This window comes from Protopterus annectens, chromosome 17.part0 (genome assembly GCF_019279795.1).
Source record: "Protopterus annectens isolate FY-2018-M chromosome 17.part0, PAN1.0, whole genome shotgun sequence".
Classification (NCBI taxonomy): domain Eukaryota; kingdom Metazoa; phylum Chordata; order Ceratodontiformes; family Protopteridae; genus Protopterus; species Protopterus annectens.
This window is the reverse complement of record NC_056751.1, coordinates 607582183-607603087: the sequence shown is the minus strand read 5'-3', so window position 1 is coordinate 607603087 and position 20905 is coordinate 607582183. Positions and strand designations below refer to the sequence as shown.

Genomic DNA, 20905 nt, shown 5'->3' with positions numbered 1-20905 from the left:
CAATTTGTCAAACTACTGGCAACCACAGATGGTACTACATATATAATAAAGATATTTCATGAGAAAAAAATCAGATCCAGACAGAAAATATCTGATACATGTTCAAACACCAAAATGACAAGCTAGTGTGGAAAGTTTTATAAACTGCATCTCAACATTATCAAAAGACTGCATAGCTGTAGCTTGAAATCCAGAATACTTACACTGAAAAAAAAAAAACTTCAACACAGTATGAGAATGCTTAGTTGTCAATTACCTGAGAAAATGATCCATGCATAGATGTCATCTACCAAGAAAAGTTCTCACCATCACTGAAATTACAAAAAAAAAAAAAAAAAAAAAAAAGCTGAACTACAATTGCACACCATTCACAGCATCTGAAACCTGGTTGTTGTATTTCTTGCAGTTGTAGGTACAGAAGCAAGCAAATACTATATCATTTGAAAGGTACTGCAAACCAAACTCATCTCCTTTAAAATGAATACACAGCAAAATCATTTCAAAATCAGTAGTAATAGTCAAATCATATTTCAGAAAAAAATGTAACTACCAGAACTTAAATGTCTATTAGTATTCAATCCAGTACTAAATGAAAAAATGTTAACTACCAGTACTAAAATAAATGACCACAACACTGAAAAAAACTACCCCTCAATACAATCCCTTAAATGTTATATTGAAACAATCAAACCCAGTGCACATTCTATTATAATACATCGACAAAGTAAGCAAACAAAACTTTTAGGCAAGGACTGTTTTCCATAAATAACTATAACCCGATAATGCCATAACTCTGCATCCCATATACAGAATGAAGGCACTATCAATCCAACAACATTCAAAGAACATTAGTGTAATTAGTTCAGAAACAGGCATCACCATTCATATATATGGTTATAAACTACACAATGTTGATTACTGACATAGTCACAGTATACAAAATCCATAAGGAAACTGGAAAAGATCTGAAAACACAATCAAATGTATTCAATGCAATATATTAAACCTAAACTGTACATTCCTTTACAACAGCAAGAAGAGAAACAGTAATAAAATAACAAATAAAAGCAACAACAAAAAAAGAGTCAGTAGAGCAACAAAGAGATCTAAAAGATAAGTGAAACGATCAAAGGAAATAACTGAGGTAAATTAATATGAAAGGAAATAATACATTTTAAGCCTGAAATATCAAGTACAAAACACTATATTATTCAAAGTAATGAGATTATAACCCTTTACTTTGGAGAAGGAATATGCTTTATTTCACTTTGCCCTGTGCAGTTTGGGCCTGCTCTAAAACCTCTGCAGAGAATGATTAGCTTCTAACAAAGAGTCCTTTCAGGGAGATGGTCTAACAGGTCTAATTTCTATAGATCCAAACAATTACTTTGTTTGTAGGCTGCAAAACAGATTCAGACTGATTATAAATATCACTTTCTGATCAAAATATAAACATCATTCATGAGATGGTTGTTAAAAAATAAATAACGACATAATTCAATTAATAAATAAAAAAAATGCTGAAAATGTAGGTGTAAAATATTGAAGGGCATCATGCTTGTGAACATACATTTTGTCTTGGAAATAAAGCCATTTTCAGTATTTCGAAATCACCAAATATTTCTGAAGCTTCTGTGGGATGCAGCAGCTATCGTTTTTAGACCTCAGACCATTTTCTTTGCCCTTTGACAAGAATTTAAAATGACTATTACTGCGATCAAGTATTCCAGAGTGAAACATAATTGTTTTTGATTAGGATTTGTTTTCACTCTGCATTTGATAACAGGACATAGTGGTGACAATAGTAATTGTACAGAAATTTTGAAATCTTAAATTAATAACTTTACTGATATTTCCTTCCTTTCAGTCAGCAGGTGTTGAAGAACAGGACAGCAAGAAGAAGACACTTTCTGTTTGGCACGTTGGGCTTCCTGTTACCTCTGTTGCTTCTGGGCAGTTTCATGATTGATAGCTTCTCAGAGGAAAGTCTTGCAGGGTTCTTAGGCGAGAACATGTCTGTCACCTTGAAACTGTGTGCAGTAAGTTTATTATGGCAGCAGCCCTTTCACAGTCTTTGCCGAGAATATACTTAGTACAAAATGTAGACATTTGTAATTTGTGAGTTCAAAGTTCAGCCTTAAAATGTTTTCTCTAGTGATTCATGTCATAGAGTAGTAAATAGCTTCAACCCTTGGTGATTGCAGTCTACTAGAAAAGAATGCCAGAGGGCACCATTGTGTTTCACACAAATGCTGCAAACTCAGTGTGCTAAGTAAAACCCGAGGCTTAAGCCACTTTAAACCATTTAGAACCTTGTATAACCCTGGACATATTTTTGAGTTACCTGGTCCGGTTGTTCTGTTTTCTTGTAAACAAGAAGCACAATGATATGTTGGTAGATTTACAGTTGCAGCAAAGTTGCACTTACACACAAAATAACCATTTTGGGAAATTGATATTACAGTTATGTCTCAGTATATGCTGTGTAAGCATCTTCCTAACTGTAACATGAGTTTTTTTTTTTTACTGATACTCTTTACTTATCAGAACTAATTTAAGCAAAATTACACTGGCGTTTCACAACATTAAATTATGACCATGAATTAAAAGCAAAACTTCAGAGCTTGAGAACATTGGTAGCTCTGGAATTATATGCATGCATATTACAAAATTTAGCACAATGCTTAGTGCTTGAGTATATACATTGCACTACCCTGATGTGTAATCTGAGGGACTTAGGTGAGCTCTTTGTTCCCAGCGGTGTGCATAGTGGTTGCTTCTGTTACAAGTCATGGATGTTTTGACTAACTTGTAGGAGGAAATGCAACATTTATGTCCACCATTGATGGCAAATTGGGCTGACCTGATAACAGTAGTTAAAATAAGGCTGACCTGATATTAATTCAGACAGTTCAGCAGAGAATAATTCAAACCAATTTTAAACCAAACGAAATAACCCTGTGCTGTTTGTAGCCATCCACTTCCATATTGCAGAGGATAATTATGATAAATTACTCATGCAAGAAGGAGTTGGGGGAAGGAATACTATGAAAATAGACTAGAACAGCTAGACGCAATGGGCCTGTAGTATGAAGCACTTCCAAGAGCTCAACACTTACAATCACCTAAACTCAGATTGTGGAGAAATTGAATTATTCATTACATGGCTGAGGTCAGTTTTAAACTGATATGTGTGGTGTTGCTTTCTTTTATGTTAGGCAGCTGTATGCTCCTGTGGAAGGCATTATGTAACACTGCATATGGGTAGTAGGACAGTATTTACTGACTGATAGCAAAGATCACATGGTAAAGATCACACACACACATACACACACACACACACACACACACACACACACACACACACACACACACACACACACACACACACACACGCACACACAGACACACACACACGCGCGCGCGCGCACACACACACACACACACATACACATATGCACAAAGAGGAATGTCAGTAAAGCAGAATACAGCAGGAGAAGAAACATGGGATGAAATAAGGAAAGGAAGGGAGCAGGGGAAGAGATGGGAAGAGCTGGAAATTCAGCAATAATCTCAGCAGATGAAGATTAGGAAGATCCAGAAGCCTAATCATTTTGTTTGGAGAAATGACTCAGGATAAAGGAAGACATATAGAAGGAAGATGATAGTTGCAAAAGTTATGCAAAGAGGGACAAAGGTAAGACGTAAGAGGGGCAGAGATAACAAAAGCATACCAAGGAAAGGGTACATAATAATAACAATGGAAACTGCCAAGGGTGGGAAGGAGGGAAGCTGCAAAGAAAAAGATAGAATGGCTAGTAGAGACAGGAAGCAGTTTGGAGCAGATTAAAGGGAAAATGATAGGTAGAATTAATGGTAGGATGTGACCACAGGTACTGAGCAAAAGAAGGAAAAGGAGAAAAGTGGGGCACAGTGTAGAAGAAAGAAAGATATGGAAGTATTCTAGAAAAAGTGAAAGAAAAAAAGAGCAAAATCAAAGAGAGGGAGAGAGAAACAGAGCAGAAGTAAAGAGAACTGACGGGATGCAGGAAATTCTGTCAGAGAAAAATGGAAAGGGTACTGGTGGCAGTGGATTCTATTTCTACAGGTATCATATGGGTACGCACAGGGAGGAAGAAGGCATTTATTAGGACAGAGACAGTTCCTGGACTGACAGTGGTAAGAACCCACCAAGTAATGAGCAGAGAAGTGCTTGTATATCATTGCTAGAATCTCCTTGTGTTCTGACTGACAGTGCTTCTCAAACAATCTGGAAATATAGAGCTGCTAAGTATATTTTTTGGCACTTTAACTGTTCAGTGTTCTGCACTGTCTATTTTTGCTTGACTGAATTATTTTATATATTTGCTGACCGAATTTTGTTTTCTGATCTGTGCTTAAACTTTTTTTCTCCCACCCTCCCACTCTATTGCTGTTGTGTTCTTAAAGTTGGTCATACTGGTCTAACAGCTTTTGTGTTATGTGATTGTCTCAAGGCTTCCCTTTTGTCTTGCTGGTATAAAAATATTACCTTTGAGTAAATTCCTGCATATCATTGCTAGAATCTCATTTTGTTCTGACTGAGAGTGCTTCTCAAACAATCTGGAAATATAGAGCTTATAAGTATATCTTATGGCCCTTTAACTGTTCAGTGTTCTGCACTGTCTTTATTTTTGCTTGATTGAATTATATATTTGCTGGCTAAATTTTGTTTTCTGATCTGTGCTGAAACATTTTTTCTCCCACCCTATTGCTGTTGCTTTCTTAAAGTTGGTGGCATTTGCAGTTGCCCACCCCTACTGTAAATTTGATCTGGGACACTCCTCCCAGTCCCATCTCTTTAGCTTATTCTGCCTAATAAAGAGATCATTTGGGAAGGTCAAACCCCCTTAGTCCCTTAACCTTGAATTATCTTCTGTTCCTGCTCTCTCCCTTTCCACTTTATAAAAAAAACGAAAAAAAAAAAAACACTTTATTCAACTGCTTATATTTTCCTCCTATTACTCTGCTACTTCATCTTGCTTTGCTTTTTCCTGCTACTTGCTGCTTGTTCTCTAAAGTGTTCAACTGCATCCTTTCTGTTGCATTACTGCTTGTTTGCCTATCTAAATTGTTAAGTGTTATTCTTAAGTGTTATTCTAAGCTCTTAGTTTTGGTTTAAGCACTTGGGCTTTAGTCCCACCCCTTAGCTCTCCCCTGGCCTTTCTCCCTCAGATTCTGCCAAATATGGATGGACGATTTCCTACACTTTCTCCTGCCAGTCTGTTTGATATGGGGATCCTGAGGCAGTGTAGCAACTGCCTCATGTACATGGATAACCATCTACTTTTACCACCTAGAAACAAAATTTGTGAGAGATACAATTACATTAGGAACCTAGAGTCCAAGCTCTCTCCCCCTCAAGCCAGTATATCTGGCACCAAAAAGGTTGTCAACACAATCACTATACCTCAAACACCACTCACACCTACACAACACACAGCTACATATGCAGATGTCCTGCATATAAACATACCCAAACAAAGAAGACCTCAGAGGCAAAAACACAGACAATCTTTACAGCCCTCCACACCACATACCATGCATAGTCCACACATCTGTGCCTCACAGCCACTAAGGCTTCATCATAAAACCAACAAATTAGTCATAGGAAACTCCACTTTGAGACACACAGATGTGCCTCTCACCAGGCTGTATAAGGAGAAAGTTGTGGTTAGTTGTCTGTCAGGTGCCAGAATCTGTCATATCGCATACGCACTTAAGTCTCTCAATAACAGGTACTATTATGACTCTGTAATAGATCATATTGGTGTGAATGACGTAAGACGTACCTCCCTGGACTATATGAAGAGACATGATTGAGCTCACTAAGTATGTATCCCAGGCAGGTATGTTCTTAGCCTTAAGCAGCATTCTACCGTCACCCAGAATGATGCCTCAATACAAACAGAAAATGATTGACTTTAACAATTAGCTTAGTTTCTGGTGTCATTCCAGGGGAATCCAGTACCTGACAGCCTGGAAAGATATGATCGACAGACCACAATGCTTTGCCAGAGATGGCCTGCATCTGTCTCACCTGGGTGTCAGGCTTCTGGAAAAGGTTCTTGCCTCCCCTATAGTGCCTTTTTTAGGAAAAGTGATGAGGTTAAAACTACCAACATAAAAATTTAAACTAAACACAAATTAAAGGTTGTGCTGCTCAACTCTGGGAATCTAAACATGAAACTGCACTCATTGCATGCATTCCTAAATTCAGAAAATGCTGACATCTGTGCAGTTCAAAGATGCGGAAAGCACCCCAGCCTTACCTGGTTACTCATCCTGTCATACATTCACATCCCAAACTGTGGGCAGTAAAGCCAAAGGATGTGGAGTTTCGATATACATTAAAGACATACATACCTCCAGGCTGGTCAAACAGTATGACACACAGGAGACACTCCAGATGCAGTTAACCATTGACAAGATCCCTATTCAAATCATAGCTGGCTACTGGCCCCCAAATCTGACTCAAGATGCCCAATCTGCCTATTTGAACCTGTTTGAATCTATCAGGATTCAACCCTTTACCCTGATCCTGTGTGACTTTAACTTCTCAAACATAGATTGGAAGAACTACTCATGCCAAAACATAAATGCCCAGAGATTCCTTGATCTTGTCAATGCAAATGCCTTGGAACAGCTAGTTGATACCCCCACAAGAGGTGATAATATCTTGGACTTGGTATTAACCAACATGAGTAACCACTGCAGCATCCCTATAGTATCATCCCCCCTGGTAAGATCCGACCACAGAGTGGTCACTTTCGAAGTCACCATCTCCCTCAGCCCCCTCTAGCTAGGATCAGACATAAAAACTTCTCCAGAGCTGATTACAGCCTCCTGAGTGATGGTATAAACAGCTTCACAGCCCCCTTCCCCCTCTGTAGGAATTGGCACCAATATCCAAAACTACACCAAATCACTATACAAGCATTTATATAGATGTATGGAATCAGGAATACCAAACAGGACTAAATCATCCTCTGCAAAGAAGAGTAAACCTGTCTGGTGGACATCTGAAATAAATAAACTCTATAACAAAAGGAAAAATTGCTGTCCAAGACTAAGAAGGAGCAGGTGCCCAATGGGATGCAATGTCTCCTTACCCTGAACAAGCAAATAAGAGCACTAGTGAAATCCTCCAAAGCAAACTTCTGAGTCTAAACTGGCCACATCTATTAGAGACAATCATAAGGCCTTCTTCACATATGTCTGCAACCTCAAAGTAAGCACCAAAATCTGTTCAGAACTGGTGGTCAAGGACACCACATATACAAATTCTGTAGATATAGCAAACTTGCTGACTGACAGATACAGAGAAAACTTTACCCCTCTATCCCCCCTGTCAGTAAATTAGGACATCCCCAGTACCTGCCCCATTCCCCTTATATCTAGGGAACAGGTCATCACTGCTCTCTCAAAGGTAAAAAATACATTCTCCGTTGGACCCAATAACATCCCAGGCTGCATCCTTCGTGAACTCAGTCAGGAACTTGCAGCACCATTAAGCACCCTATTCAAGCAAAGCCTGAGCACTGGCTTCATCCCAGCTGAGTGGAGGACAGCCACTGTCATCCTTTTAAACAAAGGTGGAGCATCCACCGATCCAGGAAATTATAGACCCATCAGCCTAACTAGCCTGATCTGCAAGGCCATGGTATGTATTATCATGGACCTCATTAACAAGGGCATTGGCAACCTCCAGACACTTGATCCCACACAGTTTGGCTTCATCAAGGGGAGGTCATGTCTGCTAAATTTGGTCAACTTCTTTGAGACAGTCACCAAAGCCATGGATGAGGGGAAGACAGTGCACACCGCCTACCTTGACCTGGCCAAAGCCTTTGACACTATTCCCCACTTGGGCATAATAGATAAACTCTCTCAACTAGGCATCAATCCATATGTTACCAGATGGGTAGCAAACTGTCTCACTGATAGAACTCACCTAGTCAAAATGGGGGAAGCCACCTCAAGCAGTAGAGCCGTAACAAGCGGCGTACCCCAGGGTTCAATCTTGGCACCTCTGTTATTTGGGATATACTTTTCTGAGGTGCAGGCCAAAACCAGTGTCTATAGCTGACCAAGTTTGCAGATGACTGCAAGCTGGGTACTGTCATCAATTCCTCTAGTGATGTGGACATCCTCCAAGAGGGTCTCACTTAGACAAATGACTGGTGCCAGAAATGTAGCCTCAAGCTGAATACCAAAAAATGCCTCAAGCTGAATATCAAAAAATGCATCATTATCCACTTTGGGGAGAATGACATCCCCACAAATGATCACATTAATAACAATGTCCTAAGCACGCAATCAGTCGTGAGGGAATTGGGCACCCAGGTTGACCGCAACCTGACCTTTGACCACCATGTTGCTTCTGGTGTACGGAAAGCATTCTACATGGCCCACCTCATAAGTAAGAGTATCACATCCAGGGACAGGGAGATCATAACATCCCTGTATTCTTCCCTTATAAGGTCCATTATTGACTACAACACCCCTTTCGGCATTTACCTCGCAAAGAACATGCAGCAGCTGGAGAGACCACAGAGGTTGCTCACCAGGAGAATCCAGGGCCTCAAACATCTACCATACACAGATAGGCAAAAAGCGCTATCCCTCTACTCAGTTTCATACAGACTTCTCAGAGGTGACCTCTGTCTGGCATACAAGACAATCACGGACTCCACCTTGATGGGACTGCTGCATATCCACAAGTCAAGCTCCACTTGAGTAACCCGCAAGCACAGCCTCAACCTGGTCTGTGACATCAACAAGACTTGCTGGCGGGACAGATTTGTGTCCCAAAGACTCCCCCATTTATGGAATAGACTCCTTCTCCACATCAAGCAGAGTACTTCTTTACCCCTTTTTAAGTGCAACCTGGATAACTGGATGGGAAACAGAAAATATACCCCTGGGATTCCACCCGTGTCCCTGCTGGACATGGGCATTGGGTGCTGATTTCTCTAAACTTGGGCTAAACTCTTTGCTAGGCTTATATGGGCCTCAGGGCCAATAGCCTAGTAACCTCCTATGATCCTATATTGTGGTTAATATAGGTATTAACAAGTCATCAGAGGAGAGCATGGAGGATACGGCTGGACAACTAGGGAATTAGTTAGTTAGTAAAGGTAAGGTGATAAATAACATGGCTATCTTTTTGTAAGTGCTGCCACTCCTCAAAAGCTAGCAAGTCTGGGAAGGAAAATATTATTGTTCAACTCCTGCCAGAAAGAGTGTAGAAAGGAGCAGAGACATAGGATAGTTGGTGACTGAGAAATGATGCAGGGAATAAAAAGCTGTTTGAGAGGTGTATGCTTGCTTTATCTTGGGAAAAATAATATTAAAGGATAAGCTGGAAAGGTACATATGGACAATGGCACCATTAAACAGAGATGAAAGAGGTGAAAAAGTTATGAAAATTGACAAGGAGATGGAAACTAAAGGTGATGAAGGAGTAGAGGAAAGGAAATATACGCAGGAGAATAAAATCAGTGAGCAAGCTGGCAGACAGAGGGTAATAGTAAGCGGTTTAAGAATCTTACGTAATAAAAAGTGAATGAGCAGGAAGTAGCCACAATAACGGGAGAGCTTGGCACTGTTCTTGCAAAAGAATAACTACAATGGGATGAGTTAATTCCTAGGTTTGCATCTTTTATAAGAAACATGAAGAGTTAGATGGAAGTTGGCATGGTAATACGAACAATAAGACCATCAGAAGGTACTGGGAGAAAAAAAAAACCAGCAGGTGAAAAAAGGTAATGAGAATGGCAGGGATGGATGAAGGGAGTTCACGTTTTAGCAGCAGTTGTTGGACAGAAGAAGGGAACTGTGAACTCATCATCTCATATCACAGTTTATAAGCCACCAAATGCATTTAGATGGGAAAATTAAGATTTAAAGACCAGAAGATGAAGGCTGGGAGGCAGAAAAAGGTCTTACCAGAGACAGACTAGGGTGGATGGGAAGACACTTACGGCCAGAATTCTGACAGATGTTGTGGAACCGATCTGAAGAGGTGACACCCAATTAAGTAAAAGAAGAAAGATTCCACTGCAGATAAGGGAGAGGCAGCATGACTGTGAGCACTGTACTGTGAAAATTAAGGGAGATCAAGGTAGTGTGAGAGCATCACTGTCTAAGAGAAAATACATTACAATGTTGTTTATTATAAAGACGGTAGGAAATGGGGCACTGGACTAAAACAATAACTGGCTGCAGTGGGGTCGATTTTTATAAAAGTGGATAGATGGTAAGGATCATCATGGGTAACTTGAGGGCAACTAAAACGGTAACTGAGGTATATTTAGAAGACAATATAAAGGATTGTATCAAACATCCATGTAAGGAAGACCTGTGAAGGAAAAGAGCTTAAAATGAATGATACAGGTGTGGGGTGTAACAGATGCCACAATATCCAAAACACAGGGAACAAAATTTAACTCAGACACGAGGAAGCATTATTTCAAGGAAAGGCTGTTGGACAAGTGAAACTAGCTCACATAACTGACGGAGAAGTGCTGTGGCCACATATTCTTCTTGAGAATATGCTCAGCTCTGTGGTGTAGAGGGATAAAGCCCTAACTATGGCCTGAGTTTGAGCAGTGGCTTGGACACTATAAGAAGCAGCAGGAGAAAGTGGCTACTGCTGTCTCATCAGCATTGGGGGAGATAAGTGGATGCCCTGTTTGCTTGTTGTTTGATTTTTAAGTGGCAGTACTGCAGTAATTAACCAGCAATGTGGACTTGGCTTATCAAACACTTGATGGTAGCCCATATTATCATATGCCCAGAACTTACATGCATGGGGAAGGAGTAGTAGACCCCCATTGCCACACAAGTACAAATGTTAGCTAAACAAGATGCAGACCCTTATTAGAAATGGTGTCTGCTTGCATTGCTGCAGTGATTGAAGGTGCAAACACCTCCATGGCTGGCTCTTGCTTCCACACACTGTCATGTGTTTAGAAGTTTAGCTACATTCTTGGCATGTCATCAAAGCTACTACAATTCTCCTGGTCTCACCATATTTATGTGTTTTTGTTACTCTCCAAAGTTACAGTTGTGTAACTTGAACTTACCATAAAAGCAGCTGTTCGAATGATCACTGCTGCAGTAGCCTTAGCTATTCACCATAAAAAATCTGTTCCAGGCATGGTCAAAGCCCTCTCTACTAGGGCCTTGACTTCATATATTACTTTTTGGAAGGGTTGGATTCTAGAAAATTTCTAGAAGCTGCTACTTTGTCCTCTGTACATACTTTACAAAGCACTGTAAGCTTGATTCCTTCTCTAGGTCCAGGTCAGGCTTTGCCAGGACCATTCTCCAGGGGCTCTTGGACTCTTCCACCTCCCACCTCCCAAATGTAGTAAGCTATGGTAATCTACCCATATAGCTATGGCAACTGCGGCAGTGATCAATCAGATGAACATAGTACAGTTGTGTAAGTTGAACATACCATAACAGTAAATCTTCAAATGATCTGAACCTCTACAGCATCTCCTTTGTTCATTTGGTGTATTGTGTGTGTATGTGTGTGTGTGTGTGTGTGTGTGTGTGTGTGTGTGTGTGTGTGTGTGCGTGCGTGCGTGCGTGCGCGTGCGTGCGTGTGTGTGTGTGTGTGTGTGTGTGTTTTATGCCACTGTGTGGACATTTATGTTTTGTTTTTCCTAGCATTGTCCTTTCAGGGCTCAGCCTCCCTCTTTCTGCTGGTAGGAAAGCTCTGAAGGACTTCACGCCCAAACCTGTCTTTTAGCCAGCTCAGCTTGACAGTCTGGGTGCACGGAAGGTGTCATATAGCTTTGGAAGCTGGCTGGCTGCTATAGTCTTTGCAGGATATAACCCATTGCAGCAGTGACTGATATAATGGACATCTAAGTTTACACATTGCGGACTCAAAACAAAAATGTGGCTCCCTATTAAAATGCAGAATCACAGAATACAGAGAAGCAGAATATAGAGACCAAAACGTGCAAGGTAAGAAAATACAGACACAGATATCAAAGAACTTGACAGACAAGGATAAACAGAGTGCAGCAGAGATGGCAAATGTATACAAAAGGAAACAACAACTTGGCCAGCAGATGGAGATGGGGGGGGGGGGGGCTGATAGAAAAAGTAGAATACCTAAGTGAAGTACACTCAAAACAAATAAAAAGGCACACTAACTAAGGTCAGTAACCAACCAGTAATGCTATATATACACAGGCCTAACTATAGGAGCCATTAGAAGAGGAAGCACCAAAAACAAGGAAATACTGGAGAGCTCAATCTTTAAACCACAAATAACCAATAAAAAGATTGCTGGAAAGTCACCAAAGATAGTCACCGGTAAGATAAAGTAGTTTAATCCAGGAAACACTCCAAACATTAACGCCACAATACTCATACTTTTTCGTCATAATCCAGACTTCATCAGACAATGAAATAATACACAGAGATGAAAACGTATGAGCATTGTGGCATTAATGTTTGGAGTGTTTCCTGGATTAAACTACTTTATCTTACCGGTGTCTATCTTTGTTGACTTTCCAGCAATCATTTTATTAGTCATTAGAAGAAGAAGGTTAAAGTAAGACATAAGAGAAGTACAGGTAGAAGATGTACAGAGCACCAGAAGGGACGGCTAGTACAGCAATCCTCCAAATAGTACAGTCACATATACAAAGCAAAAGGCATGCTAGAAGCCCTATATATGCAGATATCCCTCCACAGTGAAAACAGGGCCTGTGTGCGAAAAGGAGGACTATGCTGCCATTGGTGGCCCATAACATTATCAGCACAGAAAGGAGAACACTGACAGAACATGACCATGTACCAGGTCCAACAGCACAGACATCAGCAAAGGTACATGAGGAACGTCATAAATGTGTATGTCGTACAGAGGATATGTTATGCAAGATGGTACAGGAAGTGCAACAAGAAGTCTAACAAGCAGTAACGGACACCATACCATTCAGAAAAGCATTAAGGGAAGAGCAAGATATCTTAGTGTTCCACAGCAGCAAGTTACTGCCAATGCCATGAGGAATCTTATACCAGAGCACTTTCTCTTAAGAGAAGGGGAATTTCTGTATTGCATAAATGAAATGACACAGGAAGTTGTAACCAATGGCAGATTAAGTGTTATAAACAATCACCCCAACACACTCTTTGACAACATATATTGTTTTAAATCATAAGATTTTTCAAACTGTTGTTATTATGGAATCCATCAGAGTCTGTACCCATCAGTTACAGACAGTTGATTGTGTACACCTTGGGTCTATATTAGATCACCGAACACTTAAAAAAGTGAACGGTGATTAATCGACCCTATGTAAGTGAAAGCTTACAATTTCGAACTGTCAGAACAGCGATTTTTTTCCTAGGGAAAAAAATTGCTGTTCCAACAAAAAAAAATAAATAAAATAAACACTTTAAACATTATATTAAATAAGGGGGGCTTCGCTCCCCACACCCCCCCCCCTACTTAAATGTACCAACTCCGAGACTGCACTACAGTGCCGAAAATGGCAAAGTAACGAAGCGGCCAAGCAAATTCTTTCCCAGAGAAAGAATTTGCTTAAAAGTCACTTCGATATTTTGACTTTTCAGGATTTTGAGTTTGACCAAGACGCATTTGAAAGAATGCGCCTTCAGTCTTCTAATAGGGAATCTACACCTTAACTAATCAGATTATGAAAAATAATGGCTACTGTCAAGTATTCCAGCGTGCTTTACACAAATACATCTTAGTCATGCAAAGCCAGAGCAGTGACTGTATAACTTGTTCATTACAGCAAAGTCAATCATTCTGAACCACAGACAGCCCCTGTACCTAGCAATTATAGCCCTGTTGTAGACTGCGTATACCAAGATGTATGATTGTGGTGAAATAAATACTTACTTATGAACAGAATAATGTATTTCAAGTTTGTTTTACATAAACGCACAGTGACCCAAGTATTCTAAATTATTTCTGACAAATGAGCACTAATCCTGCAAAGCCAAATAGCTAACTGAGCAACCAACACTTACCGTCATTCTGATGTGTACAACTTATCCAGATCTGACAAAAATAATACCTCTCAACGTCTCAGCACAAAAATCCAAGATAGAATAAAAAAATAATTAGTGATAAGCACCTCAAATTAAGGACACATTTAAATATTGCTCACAAATTGCTAGAATAACAGTTTTTGCATTAATGTGCATTTTTTGTAGGGTATGAATATGAAAGTCAAACATCTGTATTATTTAGTAAATGCAATCCTCAATGATTTCCCACAAAAACCATCCATTTTATGACTAGCGCACCAAAACACAAGACAAAATCCGGTGGATTATCTGAAATTAGGGACAGTAGTCACAAGTATTCCAAGTTATTCCACATAAATGCACACTAGCCCAGCAATGCAAGATGGCTAAATAAGCACATTACAAGATAGCAAACTACTTTCCTTCAAAAACAACCCCAATTTCCATCCAGCAGTTATAGCTACTTCTGTGTACATGTCTTCCAGCTGTGATAAAAAATAATGCCTCTCAACTTCTTAGTGCAAGTTCTATGGAAGAAGCCAAAAGTAATGAAGTAAAAGGCCAAAAATCAGGGACAGATTTGAAATACTGCTCTTATGTACTTAAAAGGTAGCGAGAATAATAGGCCCCGCAATAATTTGCCATGGAAAAAAATATGAGGAACAAGCCAAAATATGAGACAAATTGAGGGCATTTTCAGAAATCAGGGAGAGTTGAGAGCTAAGTAATTTTAATTTTCATACAAATGGTATCAAAAATATTCCAGCACAGCGGTCTTGCAAAGCCAAATCAAAAGACAAGACAGCAATCTACTTTCATCTAAAGACATCCCCCACTCTCATCCAGTAGTTATAGCCAGTTGTAGTGGACGCCTCTATCAGTGGTGATAAAAACAATGCTTCTCAACCTGTTGGTGCAAGTTTCAGGAAAAAAAAATAAGGGACAAAGACCAAATATCAGAGACAGAGTTTAAATATTACTCTTATGTACTTAAAAAGTTGCTAGAATAAAAGTTTTGCATTACATTTCACTTTTTGAAGGATACTAAGTCTGAAACTTAGATGTTTATCATTATTTAGTGACTGCAATTCTTACCAATTTGCCAGAAAACACACGCGCATGCAAACACACTTTTTGAGGAACAGATCAAAATCCTGTATGAGACAGAAACATTCTGAGAAGTCTGGGACAGTTGAAAACTATCCAGTTTTAATTTTCAGACAAATGGTCTCACAAGTATTCCAACATATCTCACGCAAATAAATGCATACTATTCCTGCAAAGCTAGACTGTTTAGTTTATGGAAGCTAGAAGATGATGTCACTTCCACAAACAGCCCACCCACACAGCAGTTATAAGCACTTCCTGTGTATAGTTTATCTAACTGTAAAAGAAACACTAAGATATCTGCAAAATCTTTATTTACTAGTACTAACTTGTCTAATGCAACTTGGTCTGTCCAATTTGCTGCCTTCACCAGAAAGTTAAACTTCCAGAAAACATCACTCTACTCCAGTGTCTCTTATTTACAGGGTCACAGTGAGAGCATGTACTGGATGTGCACAACTAGATATGGCATCCTAGATGTAAACAAATACTCATAGCAGCTTTTAAAATACTTAAAAAAATAAATAAATAAATAAAAAGAAGTTTAGGTGGCTAGAGACTCTAACATTCAATCAGCACGTACGCTAACTGAAATGCATTAGCAATGCTGAATGTAACAAAATTATTGTTAATTAGCTGAATATTTGTTACAGTGGGTGGCCACGGTGGTGCAGCAGTTAGTGTTGCTCCCTTACAGCAAGAGGTTCTCTGGTTTGATTCTTGGCTGGGGTGCCTTCTGTGCAGAGTCTGCATGTCCTCCCTGCGGTTGCTTGGGTTTCCTCCAGGTGCTCCATTTCCACCCACATCCCAAAGCCATGTTGCAGGTGGATTGCACACTCTAAATTGGCCCTAGGTGTGAGTGTATGCCTTCTGTGGAAAGTTGTTATGGCAACTTGACACCATAAAACTCCACTGCCAATTGTTCTGTGGACCATTGTTTTGCTGTGGCGACCCCTAATGGGAAAAGCCGAAAGGAGAAGAAGATGAATACTTGTTTCAATCTAGTATTCCCCCTGAAATCATGAGCTTCAGGTTGGAGCCAAAATCACCCCTATTATAATACACCTCTGGTATAACTGTGCTCTTTCTGACAACAGCATTGAACATATAGGATTGGCACATCTCACCACTGCTCCTAAAGGATGCAGCCTTTCCCATTCCCAGTAATGTCTGTAGGCACCTGCACTCTATACACAGATATGTGGACACAGGAGACGGCTGCAGACTGTTGCCCCTTGCATATGCACTACTGAATGCAAAGGTTTGTCGTAGCTATGATATATTACTGGAAATTCTGCATGACATGGTGGAGGAAAGAGAACTCAGTGTTCTACCAAAGTGCGTTCTAACTGCTTTCAAGAAGACAGCTGTACACGGTGCTTAATGCTGTATATGTGGGATGCAAATTCCATCTAGCCAAGATACTTTGAAAGCACATTCAACAATGCCATTTTGTAGTGAAGTGTGGCAACAATCCCACTTTTGTATTACGTGTGAATGAGATATTGGCATTAAGTTTACTTCCTGCTTATGATATACCATGAACCTTTGACCATCTGTAAGCCAGGGCATCCCCCCTGAGGCAGTACCACTATCTAAATGTATGACATGCAATTATGTACATGGCAAACCATAACAACTGACAACAGCCAGCTGAGCAACTATACTGCCACCACAGTACCCATCAGCATTCCAGATTACATATCAATAAGTAAGAATAAGCTATTCCAAAACACAAAATAATGCTGAGCTGTGGCACAGGAGGCTATGTTCTCTAGTTAGCTGGAAGTCTGTGTAAAATAACCACCTTGTTGTGAACACTGCTAGAGGAGCAAAACAGGGTGAATGTCCTACACCAAGTAGTCAGAAGGAGTAAATCTAATACTCACCAAGGAAGAAGTTTTCCTGACAACATAAACATCTGCAACACCTGGTGTAAAACTATTCTATACTTGGCTTAGATACCCACTTGTGTGCTGCAGAACAACAACTTTTTATGTATCTGTGTCAACGGGCATCCCCAATTACAAATCATGTGGTGACATCCATTGTGCCCATGATACAGAAAGTAATGTACAACATACAGGTACTGTAATAGCAAAAAAGATGCAATAAAGGAAATAACCACCCTAACCCTGGCCCACCTCCCTCCTGCACTAACACTACCTCAACTAAAACCTTAAATTTTACTGCAATAAACATTTGTAGTATATGTAACAAAATCAGAAATTTACATGCCTGGACAACTCACTACTCCTCAGATATCTTAGCATTTACAAAGACCTGTCTCAAGCCCAGTATACTAGACTCTGAATACCACCTGGTTGCAAAATAATTAGAACCAACAGAATAAAAAAAAAAAGCAGGTGGTACAGGTGCTACTGCTTAACTTTACCCTAACTCACTCAATCTTACCCCTTACAACAATATCCACCATACCTTTTCCAATGCAGAAATCCTCATTTGCTTCTTAAATATACAAATTTACAAAAACATCTGTATTATAATAATTTATACAGCTCCCAGCAATAACATTCCCATGCTCAAAAATATACTTTCTTGAACTTCTAGCACAATAGTAATGAAACTATCATTCTTGGAGATGTTAATACTGATTGACAGAATATCCACTCTGACATTCCTGCCTTCAGCCTGAACTTATTTGGCTATACACAACTCATACAAACTCCTACCACATATAGCAAATCTAGTAATCAAAATTCAACCCTCAACTGGATACTGGTATCCAACCCAAACAATTTTTAAGTGCAGGAACACTCCTTGACACTCTAAGTGACCACCTATCCACCTAAGCCCCCAGAATTACACCAGTCTCCCAAAAGAACATAACTTGAAATTTACTATTAATCTCTAAAATTTCAACCCACAATTATTGAATGACTCCTTAACTGCCATAGACTGGTCCTCATTAAAAACTTTGCCTCTGGATGAAGTCATACGTCACTTTAACTCCACATTTCTTGACATTCTCAACAGCTTAGCCCCTGTCTATAAAAAAGAAACAAAACAAATCACTCCCCTTGTCTTACTAAAGCAACTAAAGATTTTATGACTGAGAGAGACAAAAGTTTGGAAAGAGTGGCAAAACTATAAATTTCAGTCCAACCTACTTCTCTTCAGGCACCTCCATAACCTTCCAAATAAATAAGCACTCAGATAAAAAAAATCCTGTTCTTATCTACAAATCAATCACAAGAATAATCCTAGACATTTTTGGTCATCCTTAAACTCTTTACTTAATTCATGGACCAAAAAAGAACTCAGCCCATCTCCAGATACCTCTCCTGCCCAAATTGCTAACAACTTTTACACTTACTTCATTTATTGTATCTCCAGAATAATATCTATAGCTCTATCATTTCCCACTTCTACCCAAAACTCCTCAAATTCCACTCATTTAATTGCCTATTCTACAAGTCAAACTCTAACTGGTAGTATACCTCCCTTCTCCTTTCAACCAATATCTATATGCCTCATAAAGAAACTTTTCCGAAAACTTAAACCCTGCTGTTCCGCACCAGACAACCTTACTCCAGAATATCTTAAACTACCTGCATTTGTCATAGCTTACCCTATTAGCATTCTTATCAACAGATCCATTCTAGAATGTCAATTTTAATCCCTATGGAAAAGGTCCTACATCATCCCTTTGCACAAAGTGGGAAGCTCCACTGACATATCTGATTTCTACCCCACTGCTATCCTGTACCCACTCTCATAGATAGATGAAAAATGGATTCACAACAAGTTCCTAAACCATCTTCGAAATAATAATCTGCTAAATAACAAACATGGATTTTGGCCAGCCCACAGCACTACAACTGCATTACTGTCCTTCATAGAAGCTGTAAATAAGGCTAAAGACTCTGGCAAATTTGTGCCAGCATGATTTCCTGATCTTTTAAAGGCTCTTGATACTGTCTTACATCCGTAACTTGTCCTCCAGCTATATGCACTTGGTCTCTCAACTTCCTTCATCAAATGGTTCACCAGCTGTTTGCCAGACAAGCTGTAAAATGGCTTGGTTCCACTTCTCCACACCTGCCTAACAAAACTGACATTCCCCAGGGTTCTATTTTTGGCATTATCCTCTTTAATATTTTCATCAACAACCTCCATAGTTCTGCACATCAAGGTTCACTCGTTCTGTATGTCGATGATCCCACTATCATCTGTCCGTCCATCCATCCATCCATCCATCCATCCATCCATCCACAAGCCCTTTTTCCCATTTTTGCATATGGAGTCAGAGCGTCACTTCAACAGTGACCATCTAGAGCCAAGGTTTACACCACTGAGTGGCTAGCCCTGACATGGTAGTACTTCTACACCACATACTCACATGCACATTCACACCTCTAGCCAATTTAGAGTGTCCAATCCACCTACTGCATGTCTTCGGAATGTGGGAGGAAACTGGAGCACCCAGAAGGAAACCCATGCAAACATAGGGAGGTCTTGCAGACTCTGTACAGAAGGCACCTTAGCCGAGAATTGAAACAGGGAACCTCTTACTGTGAGGCAACAAGGCTATCCCCTATGCCACCATGATTCTACTATCATCTGCTCTTCTAACTCTCTCACCTCCCACTCCTAACTCAGGAATCTTTTACCTCTATTGAGACCTGGCTTAAAAACTCCCAACTGTTACTTAACTCCACAAAAACAAAACTTCTTCTATTCACACCTAAAAGTAACATAATTTTGAAGTCATCTCCCTGAATCATACATCAATTAAATCTGTCACCTACACAAAACTACTAGGCATAACCACTGACGACAATCTTAAATTTGATCTCCATATACAATATAACATAAAAAAATCAGAAACTTGGCATGCTTTACAGATTTAAATGTTTCCTAAACTCTACAAAAACTACCAGTGCTACTATTTACCAGCTACCATCACTCCTATATGGCACCCCGGTTTTCATCAATCTGCAATACACACTAAAAACTAAAGAAGAAGTTTGCTACCAGTGCCTTGTATTACACTCGCCACTACTGTGCTGTTTATACAATAAACTGGCTTGAATTTCCTCATTGACTAAATTACGTCTACATGGTAAAAATCACAACATTGTTTATAAACCTACTACCTGCCCAGCACTCAGTTCTATCCTTTATCCTATCACCCCAACAGATCTCATGCATCTGAAGAAAAATTCCTGTCCATATATAAACCAAACAAATCAGCTGGTGAAAGCTTAAACTCTTGCTGCATTGCAAAAAAGGAATTTTCTCCCCTGTCCCATGAAATCTATTTCAAATTTGACTACATTCAAACACATATTAAAATAATTCTTATGCAAAAAAATCATGCTGCTCTTGCACAAATCTTTGTTAATCCCTCTCTAGCCTATCTACCTCTTCTCCCTTCCTCTCTGCTTCTATTTCTCTCATCTCCTCCTCTCATCTCCACTCTTTCACATACTTCTGACTCTAAATCTCCTTTATCCTCTTTATAGAAGCAGTAAGCCCCCTCTTTCACTTTCTCTCCAAAATCTATCATTTTCTCTAAAGTCCTCCCTTTTTCTTTCCCATCTATTTTTCTCCCTCTTTCTGTTTTCCGTAATCATCTGCTTATCCTACCCGCAATATCTTATACTCACAGTGCTGCTAACAATTTCTCCATCATATTCCACCTAAACTATATATATATATATATATATATATATATATATATATATATATATATATATATATATGT

At 39.5% G+C, this 20905-nt stretch overlaps 1 protein-coding gene across 1 annotated transcript in view; it reads left to right on the top strand.

Moving 5' to 3' along the window:
* LOC122791831 overlaps positions 1 to 20905 on the top strand; it is a 305664-nt gene that overhangs the window by 178193 nt on the left and 106566 nt on the right. Inside the window, exon 9 of the mRNA XM_044059795.1 lies at positions 1868 to 2039. Coding sequence (XP_043915730.1) covers positions 1868 to 2039 — 172 coding nt within the window. The remainder of the gene's footprint in view (positions 1 to 1867; positions 2040 to 20905) is intronic.